The sequence below is a fragment of the Anomaloglossus baeobatrachus genome, chromosome 1, assembly GCF_048569485.1.
Source record: "Anomaloglossus baeobatrachus isolate aAnoBae1 chromosome 1, aAnoBae1.hap1, whole genome shotgun sequence".
NCBI lineage: Eukaryota > Metazoa > Chordata > Amphibia > Anura > Aromobatidae > Anomaloglossus > Anomaloglossus baeobatrachus.
The window spans coordinates 955,411,473-955,434,951 of record NC_134353.1 but is presented as its reverse complement, the minus strand read 5'-3'; the positions used below and the strand labels follow the sequence as shown (position 1 = coordinate 955,434,951).

The following is a 23,479-nucleotide window of genomic DNA, read 5'->3' as shown; positions in this document are numbered from 1 at the left end:
CCCCCTGCCCTGTGTAGCCCCCCATATCCCCTCCTTATAGAAGCCTCCACAGCCCCTCCCCCTGCCCTGTGTAGCCCCCCATATCCCCTCCTTATAGAAGCCTCCACAGCCTCTCCCCCTGCCCTGTGTAGCCCCCCATATCCCCTCCTTATAGAAGCCCCCACAGCCTCTCCCCCTGCCCTGTGTAGCCCCCCATATCCCCTCCTTATAGAAGCCCCCACAGCCCCTCCCCCTCCCCTGTGTAGCCCCCCATATCCCCTCCTTATAGAAGCCTCCACAGCCCCTCCCCCTGCCCTGTGTAGCCCCCCATATCCCCTCCTTATAGAAGCCTCCACAGCCTCTCCCCCTGCCCTGTGTAGCCCCCCATATCCCCTCCTTATAGAAGCCCCCACAGCCTCTCCCCCTGCCCTGTGTAGCCCCCCATATCCCCTCCTTATAGAAGCCCCCACAGCCCCTCCCCTGTGTAGCCCCCCATATCCCCCTCCTTATAGAAGCCCCCACAGCCCCTCCCCCTGCCCTGTGTAGCCCCCCATATCCCCTCCTTATAGAAGCCCCCACAGCCTCTCCCCCTGCCCTGTGTAGCCCCCCATATCCCCTCCTTATAGAAGCCCCCACAGCCCCTCCCCCTGCCCTGTGTAGCCCCCCATATCCCCCTCCTTATAGAAGCCTCCACAGCCCCTCCCCCTGCCCTGTGTAGCCCCCCCCATATCCCCTCCTTATAGAAGCCCCCACAGCCCCGTGCTGCAGCTTCAGGCCATTCCCTGTGAGATATACACGAGCTGCAGCCCCAAGAAATGACCGGAGGCAAAATCCAGTCTGAGAGGAAAGTTCTAGAACTAATGAGGAGCCGCTGAATCTTCTCCACCTCAGGGTCAGGATCCGTCCGCTCTGCACAGCCCGAGCCCCGCCCACAGCTCTGCCCCGCCCACAGCTCTGCCCCGCCCACAGCTCTGCCCCGCCCACAGCTCTGCCCCGCCCCGCCCACAGCTCTGCCCCGCCCACAGCTCCGCCCCGCCCACAGCTCTGCCCCGCCCACAGCTCTACACAGCCCACAGCTCTGCCCCGCCCACAGCTCTACCCCGCCCACAGCTCTGCCCCGCCCACAGCTCTGCCCCGCCTTTTCCGGTGACGTCATCCCCTCAGGAAATCAGCTCCAGACGCTCTGAGTCCCGCGCATGGGCAGCAGAGAGAGCAGTGTGAGAGGAGGAAGCGGAGAGCGGAGGAGCCGGAGCCCTCAGCACAGGACGCGGCCCCCGCTGCCTGCCCCGGGAAACCCCGCACATCCCCTCCGCTACATCCCAGCAGAAGAAGCGGCCTCATTGCTGCAGCTGTGAGTGTCCCCGGCTCCTCTGTGCAGGGGCAGCGCGGGCTGTAGAGACGGGGACTCCTCTGTGACCTGTGGGGGGAGCGCGGCCATCACTGAGGGGTCCCGGAGTGTGTGTGACCTGTGGGGGGTCATCACTGAGGGGTCCCGGAGTGTGTGTGACCTGTGGGGGGCCATCACTGAGGGGTCCCGGGGTGTGTGTGACCTGTGGGGGGCCATCACTGAGGGGTCCTGGAGTGTGTGTGACCTGTGGGGGGTCATCACTGAGGGGTCCCGGAGTGTGTGTGACCTGTGGGGGGCCATCACTGAGGGGTCCTGGAGTGTGTGTGACCTGTGGGGGGAGCGCGGCCATCACTGAGGGGTCCCGGAGTGTGTGTGACCTGTGGGGGGCCATCACTGAGGGGTCCCGGAGTGTGTGTGACCTGTGGGGGGCCATCACTGAGGGGGCCCGGAGTGTGTGTGACCTGTGGGGGGAGCGCGGCCATCACTGAGGGGTCCCGGAGTGTGTGTGACCTGTGGGGGGAGCGCGGCCATCACTGAGGGGTCCCGGAGTGTGTGTGACCTGTGGGGGGCCATCACTGAGGGGTCCCGGAGTGTGTGTGACCTGTGGGGGGCCATCACTGAGGGGTCCCGGAGTGTGTGTGACCTGTGGGGGGTCATCACTGAGGGGTCCCGGAGTGTGTGTGACCTGTGGGGGGTCATCACTGAGGGGTCCCGGAGTGTGTGTGACCTGTGGGGGGTCATCACTGAGGGGTCCCGGAGTGTGTGTGACCTGTGGGGGGTCATCACTGAGGGGTCCCGGAGTGTGTGTGACCTGTGGGGGGTCATCACTGAGGGGTCCCGGAGTGTGTGTGACCTGTGGGGGGTCATCACTGAGGGGTCCCGGAGTGTGTGTGACCTGTGGGGGGTCATCACTGAGGGGTCCCGGAGTGTGTGTGACCTGTGGGGGGAGCGCGGCCATCACTGAGGGGTCCCGGAGTGTGTGTGTGTGTGTGACCCCCGCACTACACGAGGGGGGGCGGGGGAGAGTGAAACACTGTTTATGATTAACTCCTTGTAAGGCCCTGTGCGCACACTGCTGTTTTGCTGCAGAATTTTCTTGAGAAATGTTTATCTTTCTGTAGACATTTCCCAGCAAAACCTATGGGGAAACAATAATATCTGTGCACGCTGTTTTTTTTTTTTTTTTTTTTCTCAAGAACATTCTTTCTGCAGAATTTCTTGAGAAAATGTGCAGTCTCTTCTTTTCCGCAGGTAGGTGCGGTATTTCACGCCATTCCTTGTACTGTAATCGTGGAATACCGGGGGTATACTGCAGGCAGCAAATGATGTGCGGTATACCCTCGGTATTGCCGCGGTAATGCTAATCACTGCCTGCGGTTTGCAGGGAAGTGATGTCATTATGACAGGAAGAGGAAGCGGAGCAGAAAGTAAACACACACACATCACAGACATAGAACACACATAGATCACACTCACACACAGACATAGACATAAAAAAATTATACACAGAAATCAAACGGACGTATAAAAAAAAAAAACACGTGGGCTCTGCTGTATTTTTACCTTCCAGGTGAGCTAAACACACAGGGGCGGCCCGGTATTCTCAAACTGGGGAGGGCGAGGGTTAATGCCCCCCCCCCCCCCTCCCGCAGCCGAGAATATCAGCCCGCAGCTGCAACGGGACTGTCACATCCATTATGCGGCAGTCCTGGAGTGTCCCTGTCTCTTCCAGATGCCGTGATGCAGGGGCTATCCAGGTAATAAGGAGTTAAATGACAGCGGATCGCTGCCATTTAAGTCCCGGCTTTTAATCATGGCAGAGTCTGAGTCAGCTTTCATGATTATCCCGTAAGTAAAGTGAATAAACACACACCAAGAAAAATCCTTTATTTTAAATAAAACACAAAAACGCCCCTGTTTCACCCCTTTATTAACCCTCCAAACACACAGCTGCGGTGTAATCCACGTCCTACGATGCTTGCATCCAGCCGCGACTGACACTGTACAGAATGCAGCCTCGCAACGAGACAGCAGAGGTAATTGCCGGTCATTTCCCACAGTCAGTAATGTGAACAATACTACCGCTCCTGAGAAATGCAGTGTGTGCTCACAGGGACTCTATCTATTGATCTGCCCTCTATATATCCCTCCATCTATCTATCCTATCTATTTATCCTTCTATCTATAATAATAATAATATTTATTCATTTATATAGTGCTATTAATTCCATAGCGCTTTACATACATTGGCAACACTGTCCCCATTGGGGCTCACAATCTAGAGTCCCTACCTGTATGTCTTTGGAGTGCGGGAGGAAACCGGAGAACCCGGAGGAAACTCGCGCAAACACAGGGAGAACATACAAACTCCTTGCAGATGGTGTCCTTGGTGGGATTTGAACCCCCTGTCTCTGCCCCCTGTCTCTGCCCCCTGTCTCTGCCCCCTGTCTCTGCCCCCTGTCTCTGCCCCCTGTCTCTGCCCCCTGTCTCTGCCCCCTGTCTCTGCCCCCGCTGAGGAGTCTGAGTTGGAGCTCATTTTGGTGGAGTCGGTATAAAATGCACTGACTCCGACTCCTAAAATATATAATAAATTGGGGACAGTAGTGCAATGCAGAATGTGTTGAATATTTTTCATAGGAATTTGGGAAAGTTATGAAATGTCCTATAAATGGCTGTTCTATACCTGATCTAAGGCTGCATTCACACAGTGTTTTTGCTGCGTTTTTTTGAGGATACGTTTTTCAGCTGCAAAAGCAGATCAGCTTTTAAAAAAACCGCATCACCTGAAAGGTTTTTGAGCTCATAAATGTTTTCAATAGCAAAAGCAGATTAGAAAAACACCACAAACTGACTGCTCATTCTCTGTGAGGATCCTCACGATGTGTGTGAATGTCCTATCTTGAAACCCATTGCCTTTGCTGGATGCCAGAGTCACTGCATTTCACTGAATTATTTTGCCATCAATGTTCGATATGTTTGTAACAAGAAAGAAATTGTTACCAAGTCACTGGCAGTAAAAGATACTAAAGAGAATTTTGCACGCTGCATTATCGCTAGCGATAGCACCCACCCCTGTCGTACGTGCGATATCTGGTGATTGCTGCCGTAGCGAACATTATCGCCATGGCAGCTTCACACGCACATACCTGGTCGGCGACGTCGCTGTGACCGCCGACCGATCCCTCCTTCAATGGGGAGATGCGTTTTGCATTACAGCAACGTCACCGTGACGTCACTAAGCGGCTGGCCAATAGAAGCGGAGGGGCGGAGAAGAGCGGGACATAACATCCCACCCACCTTCCTTCTGCATTGCCGGTGGATGCAGGTAAGGAGATGTTTGTCGTTCCTGCGGTTTCACACATAGCGATGTGTGCTACCACAGGAGCGACAAACATCGTACCTGCAGCAGTAACGATATTATGGAAATGAGCAACGATCAACGATTTTTAACGTTTTTGCGATCGGTGATCGTCGCTCCTAGGGTTTACATGCTGCGATGTCGGTAACGGCGCCGGATGCGTCACTAACGACGTGACCCCGACAATATATCGTTACCGATGTCGCAACGCGTAAAGCCCGCTTAAAGCTCATCACACCAGCCAGTTTCTCCAGGCCTTAGTGGAAAAATTTCTGCAAGACTATGAACTCAAAAAAGAACAGGTTCTTGCGATTATAAAAGATAATGCTTCAAACTTGATAAGTACAATTAAACTCATGAATGAGAGTAATGAACAACAGCTAGAAGAAAATGTAGGATTCAGTATGTGTGAGATGGAGCCACAGCGCTGTTCATGTATCTGAGGAACAAGCAGATATTAGAACAGAAGAACAGCAAAATGATACTTTAGGATTAGAAGATCTTGTTGAAGCTGCTTCAAAATACTTTGATATTCATCACATGCGCTGTGTTGTGCACACGCTGCAGCTGGCAATAAGAGAGAGTCTGCAAGAGGGACCCCGGTTTCACACATCCGGCTTTTCGCCGGTTTGGCGGATGCGGCGCACTCCTGTACAGTGTATACAGTACAGTGGCAGCGCGACAAACGCCGGTCACATGCTTTCATGTGACCCGGAAGTTGTGGCGCTGTCACTGTACTGTATCATACTGTACTGGCGTGTGCCACATCCGTCAAACCGGTGAAAAGCTGGATGTGTGAAACTGGGCGGACATGCTGGAAATCTGATTGGAAAAGTGAGGAAATTGGTTATTGCCGCCAGAACCCCTAAAATTGATTCCATCTTGAAGAGACGTGCTGGGAAAGGGGCAATTGTTGATCAAGCCGCTCGATAGGGCAGCACTTATTTAATGACTGAGTGATTGCTTGAACTAAAATCGTTTCTTATAGATATGGTGAACCCTCAAGTAACATTAAATTAAGGTCAATGGACACAGGTGGCTGATTTGAAGGAATTGCTTAATCGCCCATTTACCGTGACTAAAAAATGACAAGCGAGGATTTAACTCCTGGCATTTTCATATGGGAGTGGACGAACTTGCTATTTTGCTTGTCTCAAAGAGGAGGTTTAATCGCAGATTGCATTTCTGCTTCAATGAAATGGAGAGAGACGCAGCTATTGGAAAATAAAATTCTTCTGGCAGCTGTTTGTGGACCCAAGTCATCGTATACTGCTTGATGATCAACAGCTTACTAAAGGAAAAGAAGCTCTGACTGAGGTACCGTGTTTTTCCAAAAATAAGACACTGTCTTATATTTTTTTTGCCCCCCAAAAAAGCGCTAGGGCTTATTTTTGGAGGAGGTCTTATTCTTGGAGAAACACGGACCCCCCACCTCCCAGGAGACTCATACTCACCAGACCAGGACGTCTGTGTGGTTCCCAGGTGCTGCACGCCGTCCTACCCTGCTGCTAGCTGACACACACAGAAGATCCCAGATACACACAGCAGATCACAGATATACACAGCAGATCTCACACACAGCAGATCGCAGGAACACACAGCCGATCACAGATACACACAACCGATCACAGATACACACAGCCAATCACAGATACACACACAGCAGGTCACGCACAGCCGATCGCAGGCACGCACAGCCGATCGCAGGCACGCACAGCCGATCGCAGGCACGCACAGCCGATCGCAGGCACGCACAGCCGATCGCAGGCACGCACATCCGATCGCAGGCACGCACATCCGATCGCAGACGCACACATCACATCCAGCACTTACGGCAGCAGAGAATGAGAGCAAGTCACGTGTCCGGCCGCAGGTCCTGTTCGTCGCACTGCACCGCACTGCCTCTCAGGATTCTCCCGGCGAGAAGAGATCGGTGTCACTGGATGAGGTGAGTGTTTATGTGATCCGATGTGTGTGCGATCCGATGTTTGTGTGTGTGTGTGTGTGTGTGATTTGTTGTTTGCGTGTGAGCCGATGTTTGTGTGTGCGATCTGATTGTGTGTGTGTGTGTGTGTGTGTGTGTGTGTGTGTGTGTGTGTGAGAGCTGATGTGTGCGGATCTGTGATCACTGCAGGTCCTGCTGCTCGGCGTCTGGTGAGTGTAATTGCCGGGTGCCGCTGTGTATAATGAAGTGTCCTGCAGTATCTGTATCTTTTTTTTAGCTGCACGGACACTTCATTATTGATCCGGGACTAGGGCTTATTTTCGGGGGAGGGCTTATATTTAAGCCTTTCTCCGAAAATGCTGAAAATCCCTGCTAGGGCTTATTTGTGAGGGAGGTCTTATTTTTGGAAAAACACGGTAGCAGTTAGGATGAGCGGCTACAGGACTGCCAGGCGCTAGAGGACTTGGGTTCTGACAGTGCTACTGCTGCCATATCTTCATCCTTATCAGATGAGGAGTTTAACTTTGACAAGTATTTGGATGACATGGAGCAGGCAAAGTGTTGCCGCAAGGAAAAAGATTTCACTGTCTCCTATAGCAGCTGATTGACCAGATTTCAGTAACATTTTTCACTTGCTGTCAAAGAAATAGAAAAATTCAACCGTTCATCACAACTGACTGTGCATGAGGCAATTCCTTAATACCCGGAAATTTAGAGATGTTGCCCATGTGGTTACGGCTTTACCTCCAACCCAAATTAGTCTAGAGAGGTTGTTCTCTAGCCTTAACATTATTAGGTCAGATTTGAGGTCATCTGCGAAGGAGGATCTGATGGAGGCAATTCTATTTCTTACAACAAATTCATGGACTGCAGAAATGTTATTTACTATGTTTTTGTTGAAAACTGTTTTTTGCCACTTACATAGTTTATTACATAGTGTTATATATAACACACAATATATACTGTATATATAACACTATGTAATACGCTATGTAAGTGGCAAAAAAACGTTTTCAACAAAAACATACTAAATAATAACCTTTAGTATATTGCTTATATTTAAGTGAAAATTTTATTCACTGCCCCCCGCACATCATTATCAGCGCGGGGTGCAGTGAATCAGTACACTCACCCGTCCCCGTGTGTGGAGCCGTTCCCCCGCAGCACGCGATGTCTTCCTGTCTGTGCCGGTCAGCTGATCTGTGCTGATCGGCACAGACAGGAAGACATCGCGTGCTGCAGGGGAACGGCTCCACACACGCAGGTCAGCGGCGCAGAGAGGAAGATGATCGGTGCTGGAGGGAGTGAGGAAAAGGTGAGTATAAACGTTTTTTTTTTTTTTTTTTCTCTGTGCTATAGGATACAGGCCATATACCAGGATGGTATATGAGCACGATGGGGGCATATAGCGGGATGGGGGGCTATATGAACAGGATGGGGGGCTATATGAACAGGATGGGGGCTATATGAACAGGATGGGGGGCTATATGAACAGGATGGGGGGCTATATGAACAGGATGGGGGGCTATATGAACAGGATGGGGGGCTATATGAACAGGATGGGGGGCTATATGAACAGGATGGGGGGCTATATGAACAGGATGGGGGCTATATGAACAGGATGGGGGCTATATGAACAGGATGGGGGCTATATGAACAGGATGGGGGCTATATGAACAGGATGGGGGCTATATGAACAGGATGGGGGCTATATGAACAGGATGGGGGCTATATGAACAGGATGGGGGCTATATGAACAGGATGGGGGCTATATGAACAGGATGGGGGCTATATGAACAGGATGGGGGCTATATGAACAGGATGGGGGCTATATGAACAGGATGGGGGCTATATGAACAGGATGGGGGGTATATGAACAGGATGGGGGGTATATGAACAGGATGGGGGGTATATGAACAGGATGGATGGAGGGTATATGAACAGGATGGGGGGTATATGAACAGGATGGGGGGTATATGAACAGGATGGGGGGTATATGAACAGGATGGGGGGTATATGAACAGGATGGGGGGTATATGAACAGGATGGGGGTATATGAGCAGGATGGGGGTATATGAGCAGGATGGGGGTATATGAGCAGGATGGGGGTATATGAGCAGGATGGGGGTATATGAGCAGGATGGGGGTATATGAACAGGATGGGGGTATATGAGCAGGATGGGGGTATATGAGCAGGATGGGGGTATATGAGTAGGATGGATGGGGGGTATATGAACAGGATGGGGGGTATATGAACAGGATGGGGGGTATATGAACAGGATGGGGGTATATGAACAGGATGGGGGTATATGAGCAGGACGGATGGGGGGTATATGAGCAGGACGGATGGGGGGTATATGAGCAGGACGGATGGGGGGTATATGAACCGGATGGGGGGTATATGAACCGGATGGGGGGTATATGAACCGCATGGGGGGTATATGAACCGGATGGGGGGTATATGAACCGGATGGGGGGTATATGAACCGGATGGGGGGGTATATGAACCGGATGGGGGGTATATGAACAGGATGGGGGAATATGAGCAGGATGCTGGTATATAAGCAGGATGGGGGTTTATAGCAGGATCATATACAAGTCAGGAGGATCATTACCAGGATGGGGTACCTTAGTAGAGAATTTGGGGACATTACCCCCATAACAGTGTCAGCAGCAGATCCTCGCCCCATAACAGTGTGTCATGACCACATTTTTTTGCTTAAAGTTTTATTTTCCTCCTCTAAAACCAGGGTGCGTCTTATAGTCCGAAAAATACGGTAACTAGAAGCAATATATGTAGGAGTCGGAGTTGAAGGTTTGGCTTACCGACTCCACAGCCCTGCTTCTATGCCTCTATCTATGCCTCAAGGAAATTACTTTTTTTTATTTTTTTTTTTATTTTTCAACATGCTTTATTTATAAAAAAAAAACGCAGGGTCCAACCTGCGGAAAAACCGCGGCAAAAACGCATGCACGGTAACCTTCAACTCCCAGAAGTTTCTCAAGAAATTTTCTTAAGAAAAATCACTTTTCTAGTGCACACATAGCCTAAAGCTGGACAATCTTAGGACCAAGAGTAAAGCCTGCTTTACACATTTCAATATGTCGTGTGATCGCATTTGCGGTCGCACCCACCCCCATCGTTTGTGCGGCACAGGCAATTTCTTGCCTGTGTTGCACAATGCTGTAACCCCCGTCACACGTACTTACCTTCCAAACGACCTCTCTGTGGGCGGCGAACATGCACTTCCTGAAGGGGGGGGACGTTCGGCGTCACAGCGACATCACACAGCGGCCAGCCAATAGAAGCGGAGGGGCGGAGATGAGCGGGACGTAAACATCCCGCCCACCTCCTTCCTTCAGCATTGCCAGCGGCCGCAGGTAAGCTGTGTTCATCGTTCCTGGGGTGTCACACGGAGCGATGTGTGCTGCCCCGGGTACGATGAACTGGATTGTGCGACTTTTAGAAAATGAGCGACGTGTCAGCGATGAATGAGAAGGTGAGTATTTCTGCTCGTTCATAGCTATCACGCTACGATTTAAGTAACGAGGCCAGATGTGCGTCACTTACGATGTGACCCCGCCGACATCTCGTTAGATATATCGTAGCATATAAAGCCCACTTTAAATGTTACAATCGCCCGATCTGCTGCAAGTCTCCTCCTCAGATCTCGGTCAGTCGGCGCCGGCAGAGAAGAGGGAAGACAACATCTATACTTTATCGTCTCAAATTATTTCCCTTTGTTGTCTTTAGTTATTTTTTGTTTTTCCTTTTTCATTGATTTTTGTTAACATCATCTCATCCTCTTTCCAATAAAGAATCTTCTCTCATTTTCTTTTGATTTTTCCTGATTGACCCATAAACGATGAATAAGGACGAAGACCAAATTATGGAGAAGATATTAAACCTGAGTCTGGAGATAATCTTCAATCTTACTGGAGAGGTGAGAGGTTCTGATGTCATCACATTACATCATTATCTATGGGGATAACAGAGGATATGACCGGGGAGGTGAGAGGTTCTGATGTCATCACATTACATCATTATCTATGGGAATAAGGCTACATTCACATGACCTTTCCGTTCTTGCGGGTAGCAAAAAACGGTCCGTTTTTTTCACGGATGCATCTGTGTGGCATCTGTTCCGTTCCGTATAGGTCCGTGTATCATCCGTATGCCTTCCATTTTTTTTTTGCGGACCGCCAAAAACGGAAGCAGAAAGAAAGGTAAATAGAGGAGTACATATAGAGATGAATAGATAGATATAGAGAGAGGGATGAATGAATAGAGAGATAGTTGAGAAAGACATATATAATGTCCTACCCCCCTGCATATTCTAAGCTGGCACCCTTTTGTGACTTTCATGTGGCACTAAAGGGTGCTTAGCCTTGTATTTGGCCAAAAAATAAATAAATTAATAGAAAAATGACGTGGGGTCCCCCCATCTTTTGTAGCCAGCTAGGGTAAAGCAAACCACAGCTGGCAGCTTCACCTTGGCTGGTAATCCAAAATAGAGGGCACCCCACGCTTTTATTTTAAATTAAATAAATAATTTAAAACCAAAAACACGGGCCCCCCCACCAAATTGGATCACCAGCCAAGGTAAAGCGGACAGCTGTGCTCTGGTATTCTCAGACTAGGGAGGTCCACTGTTATTGGACACTTTCCAGCCTAAAAATAGCAGGCCACAGCCGCCCCAGAAGTGGTGCATCCATTAGATGTGCCAGTCCTAGTGCTTTGCCCCAACTCATCCCATTGCCCTTGTGCGGTGGCAAACTGGGTAATATATGGGGTTGATGCCAGATGTGTAATGTCACCTGTCATCAAACCCCGGGGTTAGTGATGTCACGTGTCTATTAGATACCTGACACCACGAACCCAGTCAGTAATAAAAAATAGACGACAAAAAAAGTTTTTTATTTGAGAAAACACTCCCCAAAACATTCCCTCTTTCACCAATTTATTGAAAAGAACAATCAAATCCGGGTCCGGCGTAATCCAATAAGGGGGTCCCACGACGATCTGTACCATAGTCACTATCTCAGTCAATGAAGAACAGAATGTTCCTCATTGGCTGGGAGAGCAGTGCAGTGACCTGAGCTAACATCAATAGGTCAGCCCAGTTTACTGCAGGGGATGATGAGCGCTGCTGTCATGAGGTTAGATGAGATCATGACCTGCTGTGACGATCTCCTGCTCTCCTGACGTCAGCACGGTCACTTCTATGCCCGCCGCGTTCACAGCAAAGAATCGCGGGAGATCGTGACGTCACCGCTAGTCACAGTCTCTGGCCACCCGCGAGACTTGATGTGAGAACGCGGCAGGCATAGAAGGCAGTGACAGCGCTGACGTCATGAGATCGTCACAGCAGGTAATGATCTCATCTAACCTCCTGACAGCAACGCTCGTCATCCTTGTGGCTGTTCACACTGCAATGTGAGAAGCTGCTGATACTGCAGTGCGGGCAGACACTGACACACTGCAGTGTGGGCAGCCGCGGGGCTGGCAGGGAGCGGGACACAGACTTCACGGGCACCCGACGAAGGTCACACGGAAGTGCTTCCGTGCGGCTTCCAAGGATTTTACAAGCCCATTGACTTGCATTGAGTCACGGTCCGTTATTACGGAACAGAATAGGACATGTCCCATAATAACGAAGCGGATATACAGCATCCGATGTGTTTTTTTTGTAGGATCGGATGCATACGGAAGTTCTTCCGTGTGCCATCCGATCCTACACAAGACATTAAAAAGATGGTCCTGTCCGTGGCTCCGCAAAAAAATAGGAACTGACCAGGACAAACGGAACGGTCATGTGAATGAGCCCTTACAGAGGATATGACCGGGGAGGTGAGAGGTTCTGATGTCATCACATTACATCATCATCTATGGGAATAACAGAGGATATGACCGGGGAGGTGGAGGTTCTGATGTCATCACATTACATCATTATCTATGGGAATAACAGAGGATATGACCGGGGAGGTGGAGGTTCTGATGTCATCACATTACATCATTATCTATGGGAATAACAGAGGATATGACCGGGGAGGTGATGGACTCTGGAAATGTCTGTAGTGATATTATTAATGTCTCCACACTCAGGATTACACAGTAGTGAAGACCTCTAGTGATCGCTGTCAGGCCCCTGTGTCTGAAGGACGGGGAGGAACCCTGAGACCAATCCCGGGGCCTCCACCTCACCCCCGGATACATGAGGACATCAATGACCAGAAGATCCTAGAACTCGCCAACAAAATGCTTGAGCTGCTGACTGGAGAGGTGACACTGCTGGGAATGCTGGGACATTATACAGGACGGCACTGGAGGATTCTGGGTGATGATGGTATCATTGTGTTGTCAGGTTCCTATAAGGTGTCAGGACATCACGGTCTATTTCTCCATGGAGGAGTGGGAGTATCTAGAAGGACACAAGGAGCGGTACAAGGAGGTGATGATGTATGAGCACCAGCCCCGCACATCACCAGGTAATAGACAGGACTGAATACACCCGGCCTATAATTATCTGTATGTAATAATGTCCGTCCTGTCTGTGTCTCCTGCAGGTCTCTCCAGTACGAGGACGACCCCAGAGAGATGTCCCGCTCCTCCTCCTCCTCCACAGGATCCTCAGGTAGATGGAGATCTTCCCTATGAGGTGTAGACGGCTGTGACCTCCTTGTGTTCAGTCTTGTTTTTTTCCTTCAGTATTAATGTTTCATTCTTGTGTAATGAGAGCAGTGGAGACGGCAGGATCACCAAAAATTGCCATTTCATCATCTAAATTTTAGATAATGAAATGGCAATTATTCTAAATAGTGATTGTTAATTTAGTGATAGGTGACACAGGTTTGGGCCTCGGGTTGTGAAACAGCTGGTTAAAAGAAGGGAAAGGTACATCAAACATGAGTAGTTAATACCACGATTGTGGTGGAAGGGGGAATAGGCGGGTGTATGTAGGGTAGGTGCTAATATTTCTGAAAGCTCTACTGAACAAACATTGGCATGTCCTACCCAAAGACAGCTGCCTGCTTCCGTTACTGGATGGGCTGCTCCACTCGCTTTCTTTGGCAGCAGCACAGCGGTATAACTTATAGATGAGGGCCAGAAAGCATGTGCTATAGTGGATGTCAAGCACTGCGTCAAATGGCCTCTCCTCATCACACACAGTACAGTCGTCAGATGTAGCACCCCAATTACTTGTTTCCTGGATGTTACAACTGTTCAACCGCCCCATCACTGTGGGGAGCCACAGATGAGCTCGTCTTCAGAGCTGTTTACACATTCTATCCCATGGTTATCAGAGGTCTGCTCCAAAGATTCCCAGACTCGAGAGGAAAAGAGCATCTGCATTGATACTCAAAATCTGTCAATTGGATCCGAATCTGGACAAAGTAGGGTCTGAGCAGGATCCAGGCCCTCATCAACAGACGTTAACCCTCAGGGGTGAAGGAGACTCCAATACCCGAGGCACAAGTGTATTGTACTGTGGAGGCAGGAAAAGGAGGAGGGTGACTCTGGGTGAGGAGTGGGACAACGGAGAGGATGACGATAAGGTTGTAGATCCCACTTGTTGTGAATCCAGAGGCATGCAGCCGAGTAGCTCAGCAGAGGAGGAAGACGAGGAGATTACGTTGCTGCTTCTCTAACAAACACGTAGTGATGCAACTACGCCAAGCGCTTCATTCTCAGCTGCAACTCTGACTGTGGCCAGCAGCAGTCATGGGTATGCAGTTCGTAGGAAGGGTTGCCTAGCCTGGGCCTTTTTTTGAGATAGCGAAGAATGACCCAACCTAGATTATCTGCCAACTTTGTAAAAAACAAAAAAAAATTTAAAAAAACACAAATCAGTAGAGACATCTGAAGGGAAAACTTTTCTCCTTGCGGAGACCTGACAAAACGATCTGTCTGCCAGTGAGGAGTCTTATAGCTGCCATGCTCCTTTGGGAAATATGCAAATTGTCCATTCAGGGAGGAAGGAGACTAGCTCTAGTGCAATCACCCCGAAACATCGTGTCTGCAAATTGATGTTCTGATCTGGCATAAAGCCTAAAGGCCCTGTCACACACAGGTAAATCTGCGGCAGATCTGTGGTTGCAGTGAAATTGTGGACAATCAGTGCCAGGTTTGTGGCTGTGTACAAATGGAACAATATGTCCATGATTTCACTGCAACCACAGATCTGCCAAAGATTTATCTCTGTGTGTGACGGGGCCTTAAGTCCTATGAAAAGGCTCGTTAAAGGGCCACTTTTGGGGGGGGGCGTGTCCTGGACATGGAGGAGTGAAGACGCTCAGAGCCGGAGCTCCCGGGCCCAAAGCTTTACACACTCTTCCCCTCCGGCCGCGCGCAGATACAATGCCCCCAAAGAAACGGCCACCTGCAGTACATGATCCGGCATCATACAGAGGATCCTCCGGAGGCCTGGCAAGATTCCTCTCCTCCCCGGCAACGGCACCCCTCAGCGCCGGCAGAAGCAAGATGGCGACGGCTGGAACAGGGAGCGTGGTGGAGGGGAAGCCCCCGCAGGCAGCGCGGCTGCAGCGCCAGCTAAGTGAAAAGGAGAGGGGGGAGGAGGAGGCTGGAGGCACTGCCGCCCATGGAGGGAGCCCAGCCACGTCCAAATCAGCGGGGCCCCCACAGAGAAAAGATGGAGAGCAAACCCCGGGAGGTACCTTCACATGGGAGCCGCAGGCCACTTCCAGGCCCCCTGGCGCCCCCAGCCTGAGGGACAGTGACTCTGGGAACCTGGGTGCCCCCTTGGCCTCCCCCCCTGACATGCTGGATATCCAGGCCCTGAGGGAGCTTATCGTCGCCCTCCCCAGCAAAAAGGATCTGGATGAGGTGGCTTCTAGAATAGAACAGGCCCAGCTGTCAGCACTGTCCTCGGTGAGGGAGGAGATGGGGGTTCTGGAGGACAGGATCACGGCCTCTGAACAGGCCCAGGGATCAATGGAGGGCAGACTGGAGCGCTTGGAGAAAGGCTGGGAAGCTTCCAACATATGTATTAGAGACATGTCCCTGCTTCTGGATGACCAAGAAAACAGAAGCAGGAGAAATAATGTCCGACTGAAAGGCATTCCGGAGGACTGGTCGCCTGAACTCCTGCGCTCCAATGCTTTGGCCATCTTTAATATTGTCACAGGCAGACCCCAGGACGCAACCTACCTCTTCGATAGGATCCACAGGGTGGCCCGCCCTAACACCAGGGCATCCTCCAACACCAGAGACGTCCTATGCCGTCTCCATTATTATGGAGATAAGGAGCGGATCCTTCAAGGGGCACGGGCACATGGCCCAATAGAGATGGACGGTGCACTCGTGTCATTGTTCCCAGACGTCTCCAGTCGTACCCTATATATGAGGAGGCTACTTCACCCGCTATTACTCCGAATCAAAGAAGCGGGCGCCACCTACCGCTGGGGACACCCCTTCCATCTTGTAGCCCGCAAAGGAACTGCTATTTATCTGTTGAGGAGACCCTCAGATCTACCGGGACTGTTCATTTTCCTGGGGATTGACGAGATGTCGGTCCCGGATTGGCTCGCCTGGTACCCCCCGACCCCTGTGAGGCGGAGGGAGAGGGGTGGGGGGGGCGGTCCTTCCTCCTCGTCGGATGAACGGGGCTGATCCCGCTTGATTATTGAGCCCCTTGATATTTCTACAGCATTGAATGATGACATGTGCATAATGTTTACCTTCCAGGTGCTTTGGGGTTTAAAGTTTAAGGTCGTTTCTCTCATAAGTAATATTTGCTGTGTCGCGCGCGGCCGGCGGGAGGGGATCTTTTTCTAGTCCCGGCTGGAGTGCCGGGATGTAAAGTCCGGCTTCTTTACAGCTGGGCCCGGACTTTGGCCCCTCCGTGATTCCATACTCGTACCCGCTTTCCTTTCTTCCCTGTGGACCCGCGGCTGGTTCCTAGGTCTGCGAGCTTTGCGTGAGCTTCTATACCCTGTGTGCTTTCTCTCCCTTTTTTTTTTCTTTCCTACTCCCTTTTCTCAGCTGTACCTCTACTTGTAATTGCCCCCTGATTCCTAGTTAGTTCCCGTTTCTCCCTCTTGCAGGGCGGACATTCTCTCTCCTTCTATCCCCTTTCTTAATCCCTGCGTACTCTCCCTTTTTCTAAAGCCACTCTTCATTCCCCCCCCTAGCCCCCCTCTTCTTTTTTTTCTCCTGTCTTTCTTTCCCCTCCCTCTTTCTCTCCTATCACCCCCTCTTGCTTCCACCCTCCCTTTTCTTCCTCCTTTTTTTTTTTTTTTCTTCTTCCCAGTCCTTCCTCCAGGGAGCTAAGGTTGGCCAGTGATGGAGACGTGTTCTGAGTTACGTATTGGTTCACTGAATGTGAGGGGATTGCATGATCCCGGGAAGCGCTCAATTCTCCTGAACCTCCTATGGAGGAGCCGCATACAGGTTGCTTTCTTGCAGGAGACACATTACAGTCTGGAGAAACCATATAAGCTTTCGGACAAAAGGTACCCGGTTGTGTTTCACTCCCCCTCTCCCGACCCCAGATCCAGGGGAACCAGTATACTAATAGCAGGTTCTCTACAATGGGAGACAGTGGAGTCAAAGACAGAGGGGGAGGGGAGACTTCTATTGGTGAAGGGGCGTATAGCCTCCCAAGTATACACATTTGCGGCCATATACTTGCCAAACACAGGTCAGTGCACAACGTTTTTACGCTTCCTGGACTTAATAGACGACTTTGCCGAAGGCACTTTAGTGATAGGAGGGGACTTTAATTTCACCTTAGACCCTAATATTGACAATTCTGGGGGGGCTTCTTGTTTACCACAAAGGGCTACACAGCGTATCAAACGGGGACTGCGCGAATTTCAGCTGATAGATACCTGGAGGCTTCTCCATCCTGCAGACAAAGACTATTCATTCTACTCGCCCGTTCATGATAGTTACTCTCGTCTAGACCACTTCTTCGTCCGTCATAGGGACCTCCACGCCCTGCGAGCAGCGACAATTGAAAGCATCTATTTCTCTGACCATGCGTTGATTACGATCTCGCTTGCCCTGGCCCATCCCACCGACAGGCAGTGCCAATGGTGCTTGAACAACTCACTGCTAAATGATCCGACAGTCATGGATGAGAGCCAATCGGCTTTGTCGGAATACTTTGGGCAAAATACAGCTGGGGAGGTGTCGCCCAATGTGCTCTGGGAGGCCCACAAATGCGTTGCGCGGGGGCTTTTTATCAAGCATGGCTCGCGTCTGAAAAAAGAACAGGCGGCACAGGTGGCTGCTCTTCTTTCCGAAATTCATCAAATAGAGGCCCTCCATAAGAGATCTTGTGACCCAGCGTCCAGATCTCGTCTGACTCAAAAAAGGGAAGAGCTGCGCACCCTATTGACTCATAAGGCAAAGGGTGCCTTGGTTAAATGCAGGAGACACTTTTATGAGTTCGGAAATAAGAGCGGCAGAACCCTGGCCAGAGCGCTACGCTTACAAAGAACGCGGGGGTATGTCCAGCGGGTCCAGAACCCGGGTGGGAGGATGGTGACTCTGCCCAGGGATATCGCCACGGCCTTTGGTAACTTCTACGCCTCCCTTTACTCTATTGATGGAGATAAAACCAACCCAGCCCAAGCAGACTTACGCCTGCGGATCAGGAAATACATTAGTGATTCAGGAATGCGAGGGCTCCGTGCGGAGGATGCAGAGGGCTTGGAGAGACCTATCACAGAACTAGAATTACTCGAGGCTATCAAAAACTCCCCAACGGGAAAGGCCCCGGGCCCCGACTGCTTCCCCCTAGCCTATTACAAAAAGTTGGGATCAAGGCTAAATACTCCCTTCCTTCAGGCCTTCAATAATGTCGCAATGAGTGGCTTGTCCCCCATCCCTAGAGACACTTTGTCGGCTAACATAGTCGTCATCCATAAAGAGGGCAAGGACCCTTCTCAGTGCGCGAGCTACCGTCCCATCTCCCTGTTGAACACTGACTTAAAGCTTTTTGCGAAGATCCTGGCGGACAGGCTTTCCCCTCTGGTGGGAGGCCTCATTCATTCTGACCAGGTTGGGTTTCTGGGAGGGAGAGAGGCCAGGGACAACACGACCAAAGCGATAAACCTGATTCATAAAGCCCGCATGGAGAAGATGCCGTTGATGCTCCTTTCCACAGACGCCGAAAAGGCCTTCGATCGTGTTAATTGGGTTTTCTTTGGCGCTCCATTGGGAGACCCAGACGATTGGGTGTATAGCACTGCCTCCGGAGGCCACACAAAGCATTACACTAAAAAGTGTAAGGCCCCTCCCCTTCTGGCTATACACCCCCCCGTGGGATCACGGGCTGATCAGTTTTCAAGCTTTGTGCGAAGGAGGTCAGACATCCACGCATAGCTCCACTGTTTAGTCAGCAGCAGCTGCTGACTATGTCGGATGGAAGAAAAGAGGGCCCATACTAGGGCCCCCAGCATGCTCCCTTCTCACCCCATTCCTATTGGCGGTGTTTGTTAAGGTTGAGGTACCCATTGTGGGTACGGAGGCTGGAGCCCACATGCTGCTTTCCTTCCCCATCCCCCTGAGGGGCTCTGAGGAAGTGGGATCTTACCGGCCCCCAAGCCCTGAGGCCGGGCTCCATCCACAGACCCGTAGAACCTGCTGGATACGGAGCTGGGTACCGTTCAGGGACAAGGCCCTGCAACATTCAGGTACTCTGTGTCCCTGTATGGACAGGCCGCGCACACTCCAGACTTGCTGGGTGTGCTAGTGCGCCGGGGACAGTAGCGCTGCGCGCTGGGGTTACAGTCACTGCAGTTTCTCTGAGGGACTTTGTGTTGGGGACTGCCGCGCCAGCCGCCCCTGGAGCGGCGGCGCGGCTGAGACTTGTGGTGCGCCGGGGACTTAGCGCCGACCGTGCTTTTACGACGGCGGCGCTTATAAATCTAGTCCCCGGCTTTTGCGGCCTAGCTCCGCTTCGTTCCCGCCCCCACCCTGTCAATCAGGGCAAGGGAGAGACGCTGTACGATAGTCAGCGCCGAGGGCTGGAGTCTCATTTACATACTCCAGCCCTCTCACTGTGCACAGTGGGACGCAGGTTTCCCGCACTTTGTCTGCACACGCCCAGGGCCCGCCCCTCTCCACAGGACGCCGGCAGCCATTCCTACATGCAGTCTGGCTGGAGAACGGGCACAGGCTCTGGGAGACCCAGGCAAGGGATTTCTGGCGACCACACACCCGCGTTAAGCGGGCGGTAAGCAGCACATTAGTGCTGGCCCCACTAGTGCCACAGTGTTATATTGGTGTATTTTTTTCTCTATACCATATATATATATATATATATATATATATATATATATATTGCACTGTAAGGTCGCTTCTTGGCTGTATACCCTATATTGCTCTGAGGAGACGACAACATGTCATCCGCAAAACGCAAGGGTGCCAAGACAAAGGCTGTATACGCTGCTTGTGCCGCTTGTGGGGCTGATCTACCGGCAGGTTCCAATGACCCCCATTGTGTGCAATGTTCGGTCCCTGTGCCACTTCGTCAGCCGGAGGTAGTGGCCCAGGCAGAGTCACCGGTGAACCCTGTCCCGGTGACGGGGACAGAGTTTGCAGTTTTTGCTGACAAGATGTCTGTCACTATGACAAAAATCCTAGAGACCTTGCAGGCCAGGCCAGTTACTCAGACCATGGACACTGCTGCGTCAATGTTCCCCGGTCCCCCTCAGTTGGAGTTAATCCGTGCTTCAAGGGGGTCCCAGGCATCTCAGGCTGAAGGCTCTGACTCAGAGGACAGTCCCAGGCAGCCTAAGCGAGCTCGCTGGGAGAGACCCTCCACGTCATCACGCGGATCAGGGTCTCAGCGAGAAGAGTCTCTGCATGATGAGACAGAGGAGGGTGATCAGGAGTCTAATCCTGAGACCGCTCTCAATCTGGATACTCCTGATGGTGACGCCATGGTAAATGACCTTATAGCGGCCATCAATAGACTGTTGGATATTTCTCCCCCAGCCCCTTCAGCAGAAGAGGCAGCTGCACAGCAGGAGAAGTTCCATTTCAGGTATCCCAAGCGTATACTGAGTACTTTTCTGGACCACGCTGACTTCAGAGAATCAGTCCAGAAACATCATGCTTATCCAGACAAGCGTTTCTCCAAACGTCTTAAGGATACACGTTATCCCTTTCCCCCTGACGTGGTCAAACGCTGGACCCAGTGTCCAAAGGTGGATCCCCCAATCTCCAGGCTGGCGGCTAGATCCATAGTTGCAGTGGAGGATGGGGCTTCACTTAAAGATGCCAATGACAGACAGATGGACCTTTGGTTGAAATCTGTCTATGAAGCTATCGGCGCGTCATTTGCTCCAGCATTCGCGGCCGTGTGGGCACTCCAAGCTATTTCAGCTGGTCTGGCACAAGTGGACTCTATCATACGTCCAGCAGTGCCGCAAGTGGAGTCCTTAACTTCGCAAATGTCTGCGTTTGCGACCTATGCTATCAACGCTATCCTGGACTCTACGAGCCGTACCTCAATGGCATCTGCCAACTCGGTGGTTTTGCGCAGAGCCTTGTGGTTAAAAGAATGGAAAGCGGATTCTGCTTCCAAAAAATGTTTAACCAGCTTGCCACTATCTGTAGACAGACTGTTTGGTGAGCAATTGGCTGAAATCATTAAACAGTCCAAGGGTAAAGACTCCTCCTTACCCCAGCCCAGATCAAGCAAACCTCAACAAAGGAGGTGGCAGTCGAGGTTTCGGTCCTTTCGAGGCTCCGGCAAGGCCCAATTCTCCTCGTCCAAAGGGACTCAGAAGGAGCAAAGGGGCTCAGATTCCTGGCGGGCTCACTCACGCCCCAAGAAAGCAACCGGAGGAACCGCTTCCAAGGCGGCTGCCTCATGACTTTCGGCCTCCTCCCTCCGCATTTTCGGTCGGTGGCAGGCTCTCCCGCTTTTGCGACATTTGGCTGCCACAGGTCAAGGACCGGTGGGTAACAGACATTTTGTCTCACGGGTACAGGATAGAGTTCAGTTCTCGTCCTCCGCCTCGGTTCTTCAGAACTTCCCCACATCCCGACCGAGCCGATGCTCTTCTGCAGGCGGTGTGCTCACTAAGAGCAGAAGGAGTGGTGATCCCTGTTCCTCTTCAGGAACAAGGGCAAGGTTTTTACTCCAATCTCTTCGTGGTTCCAAAAAAGGACGGCTCGTTCCGTCCTGTTCTGGACCTAAAGCTGCTCAACAAGCATGTGAACGCCAGGCGGTTCCGGATGGAATCCCTCCGCTCCGTCATTGCCTCAATGTCTCAAGGAGATTTCCTTGCATCAATAGACATCAAAGATGCTTATCTCCACGTGCCGATTGCTACAGAGCACCAACGTTTTCTACGTTTTGTGATAGGAGGCGAACATCTCCAGTTCGTAGCTCTGCCATTCGGTCTGGCGACAGCCCCACGGGTTTTCACCAAGGTCATGGCAGCAGTAGTTGCAGTCCTGCACTCTCAGGGTCACTCTGTGATCCCTTACTTGGACGATCTACTTGTCAAAGCACCCTCTCAAGAGGCATGCCAACACAGCCTGAATGTTGCGCTGGAGACTCTCCAGACTTTCGGGTGGATCATCAACTTTTCAAAGTCAAATCTGTCACCGACTCAATCACTAACGTATCTTGGCATGGAGTTTCATACTCTCTCAGCGATAGTGAAGCTTCCGCTGGACAAGCAGCGGTCACTACAGACAGGGGTACAGTCTCTCCTTCATGGTCAGTCGCACTCCTTAAGGCGCCTCATGCACTTCCTAGGGAAGATGGTGGCAGCAATGGAGGCAGTCCCGTTTGCACAGTTTCATCTGCGCCCACTTCAATGGGACATTCTCCGCCAATGGGACGGGAAGTCAACTTCCCTGGACAGGAAAGTCTCCCTTTCCCAGACGGCCAAGGACTCTCTGCAATGGTGGCTTCTTCCCACCTCATTATCACAGGGAAGATCATTCCTACCCCCATCCTGGGCAGTGGTCACGACAGACGCGAGTCTGTCAGGGTGGGGAGCAGTTTTTCTCCACCACAGGGCTCAAGGGACGTGGACTCAGCAGGAGTCCACCCTTCAGATCAATGTTCTGGAAATCAGGGCAGTGTACCTTGCCCTACTAGCCTTCCAGCAGTGGCTGGAAGGAAAGCAGATCCGAATTCAGTCGGACAACTCCACAGCGGTGGCATACATCAACCACCAAGGAGGGACACGCAGTCGGCAAGCCTTCCAGGAAGTCCGGCGGATTCTGTTGTGGGTGGAGGACAGAGCATCCACCATATCAGCGGTTCACATCCCGGGCGTAGAAAACTGGGAAGCAGACTTCCTCAGTCGCCAGGGTATGGACGCAGGGGAATGGTCCCTTCACCCGGACGTGTTTCAGGAAATCTGTCGCCGCTGGGGGGTGCCGGACGTCGACCTAATGGCGTCGCGGCACAACAACAAGGTCCCGACGTTCATGGCACGGTCTCGCGATCAAAGAGCTCTGGCGGCAGACGCCTTAGTGCAAGATTGGTCGCAGTTCCGGCTCCCTTATGTGTTCCCACCTCTGGCACTCTTGCCCAGAGTGCTACGCAAGATCAGATCCGATTGCAGCCACGTCATACTCGTCGCCCCAGACTGGCCGAGGAGGTCATGGTACCCGGATCTGTGGCATCTCACGGTCGGCCAACCGTGGACACTACCGGACCGACCAGACTTACTGTCCCAAGGGCCGTTTTTCCATCGGAATTCTGCGGCCCTGAACCTGACTGTGTGGCCATTGAGTCCTGGATCCTAGCGTCTTCAGGATTATCCCAAGGAGTCGTTGCCACCATGAGACAGGCTAGGAAGTCCACTTCTGCTAAGATCTACCACAGAACGTGGAGGATTTTCTTAT

General features: G+C 51.6%; 1 protein-coding gene across 1 annotated transcript in view; it reads left to right on the top strand.

The window, feature by feature from the left end:
- Positions 1-1,169: 1,169 nt before the first annotated feature.
- Positions 1,170-23,479, top strand: part of LOC142257463 (uncharacterized) — a 94,177-nt gene continuing 71,867 nt past the window's right edge. Inside the window, exons 1-5 of the mRNA XM_075329588.1 lie at positions 1,170-1,330; positions 10,506-10,574; positions 12,737-12,913; positions 12,996-13,119; positions 13,198-13,265. Of these exons, the coding sequence (XP_075185703.1) occupies positions 10,521-10,574; positions 12,737-12,913; positions 12,996-13,119; positions 13,198-13,265 (423 nt within the window). The 5' untranslated portion in view covers positions 1,170-1,330; positions 10,506-10,520. The remainder of the gene's footprint in view (positions 1,331-10,505; positions 10,575-12,736; positions 12,914-12,995; positions 13,120-13,197; positions 13,266-23,479) is intronic.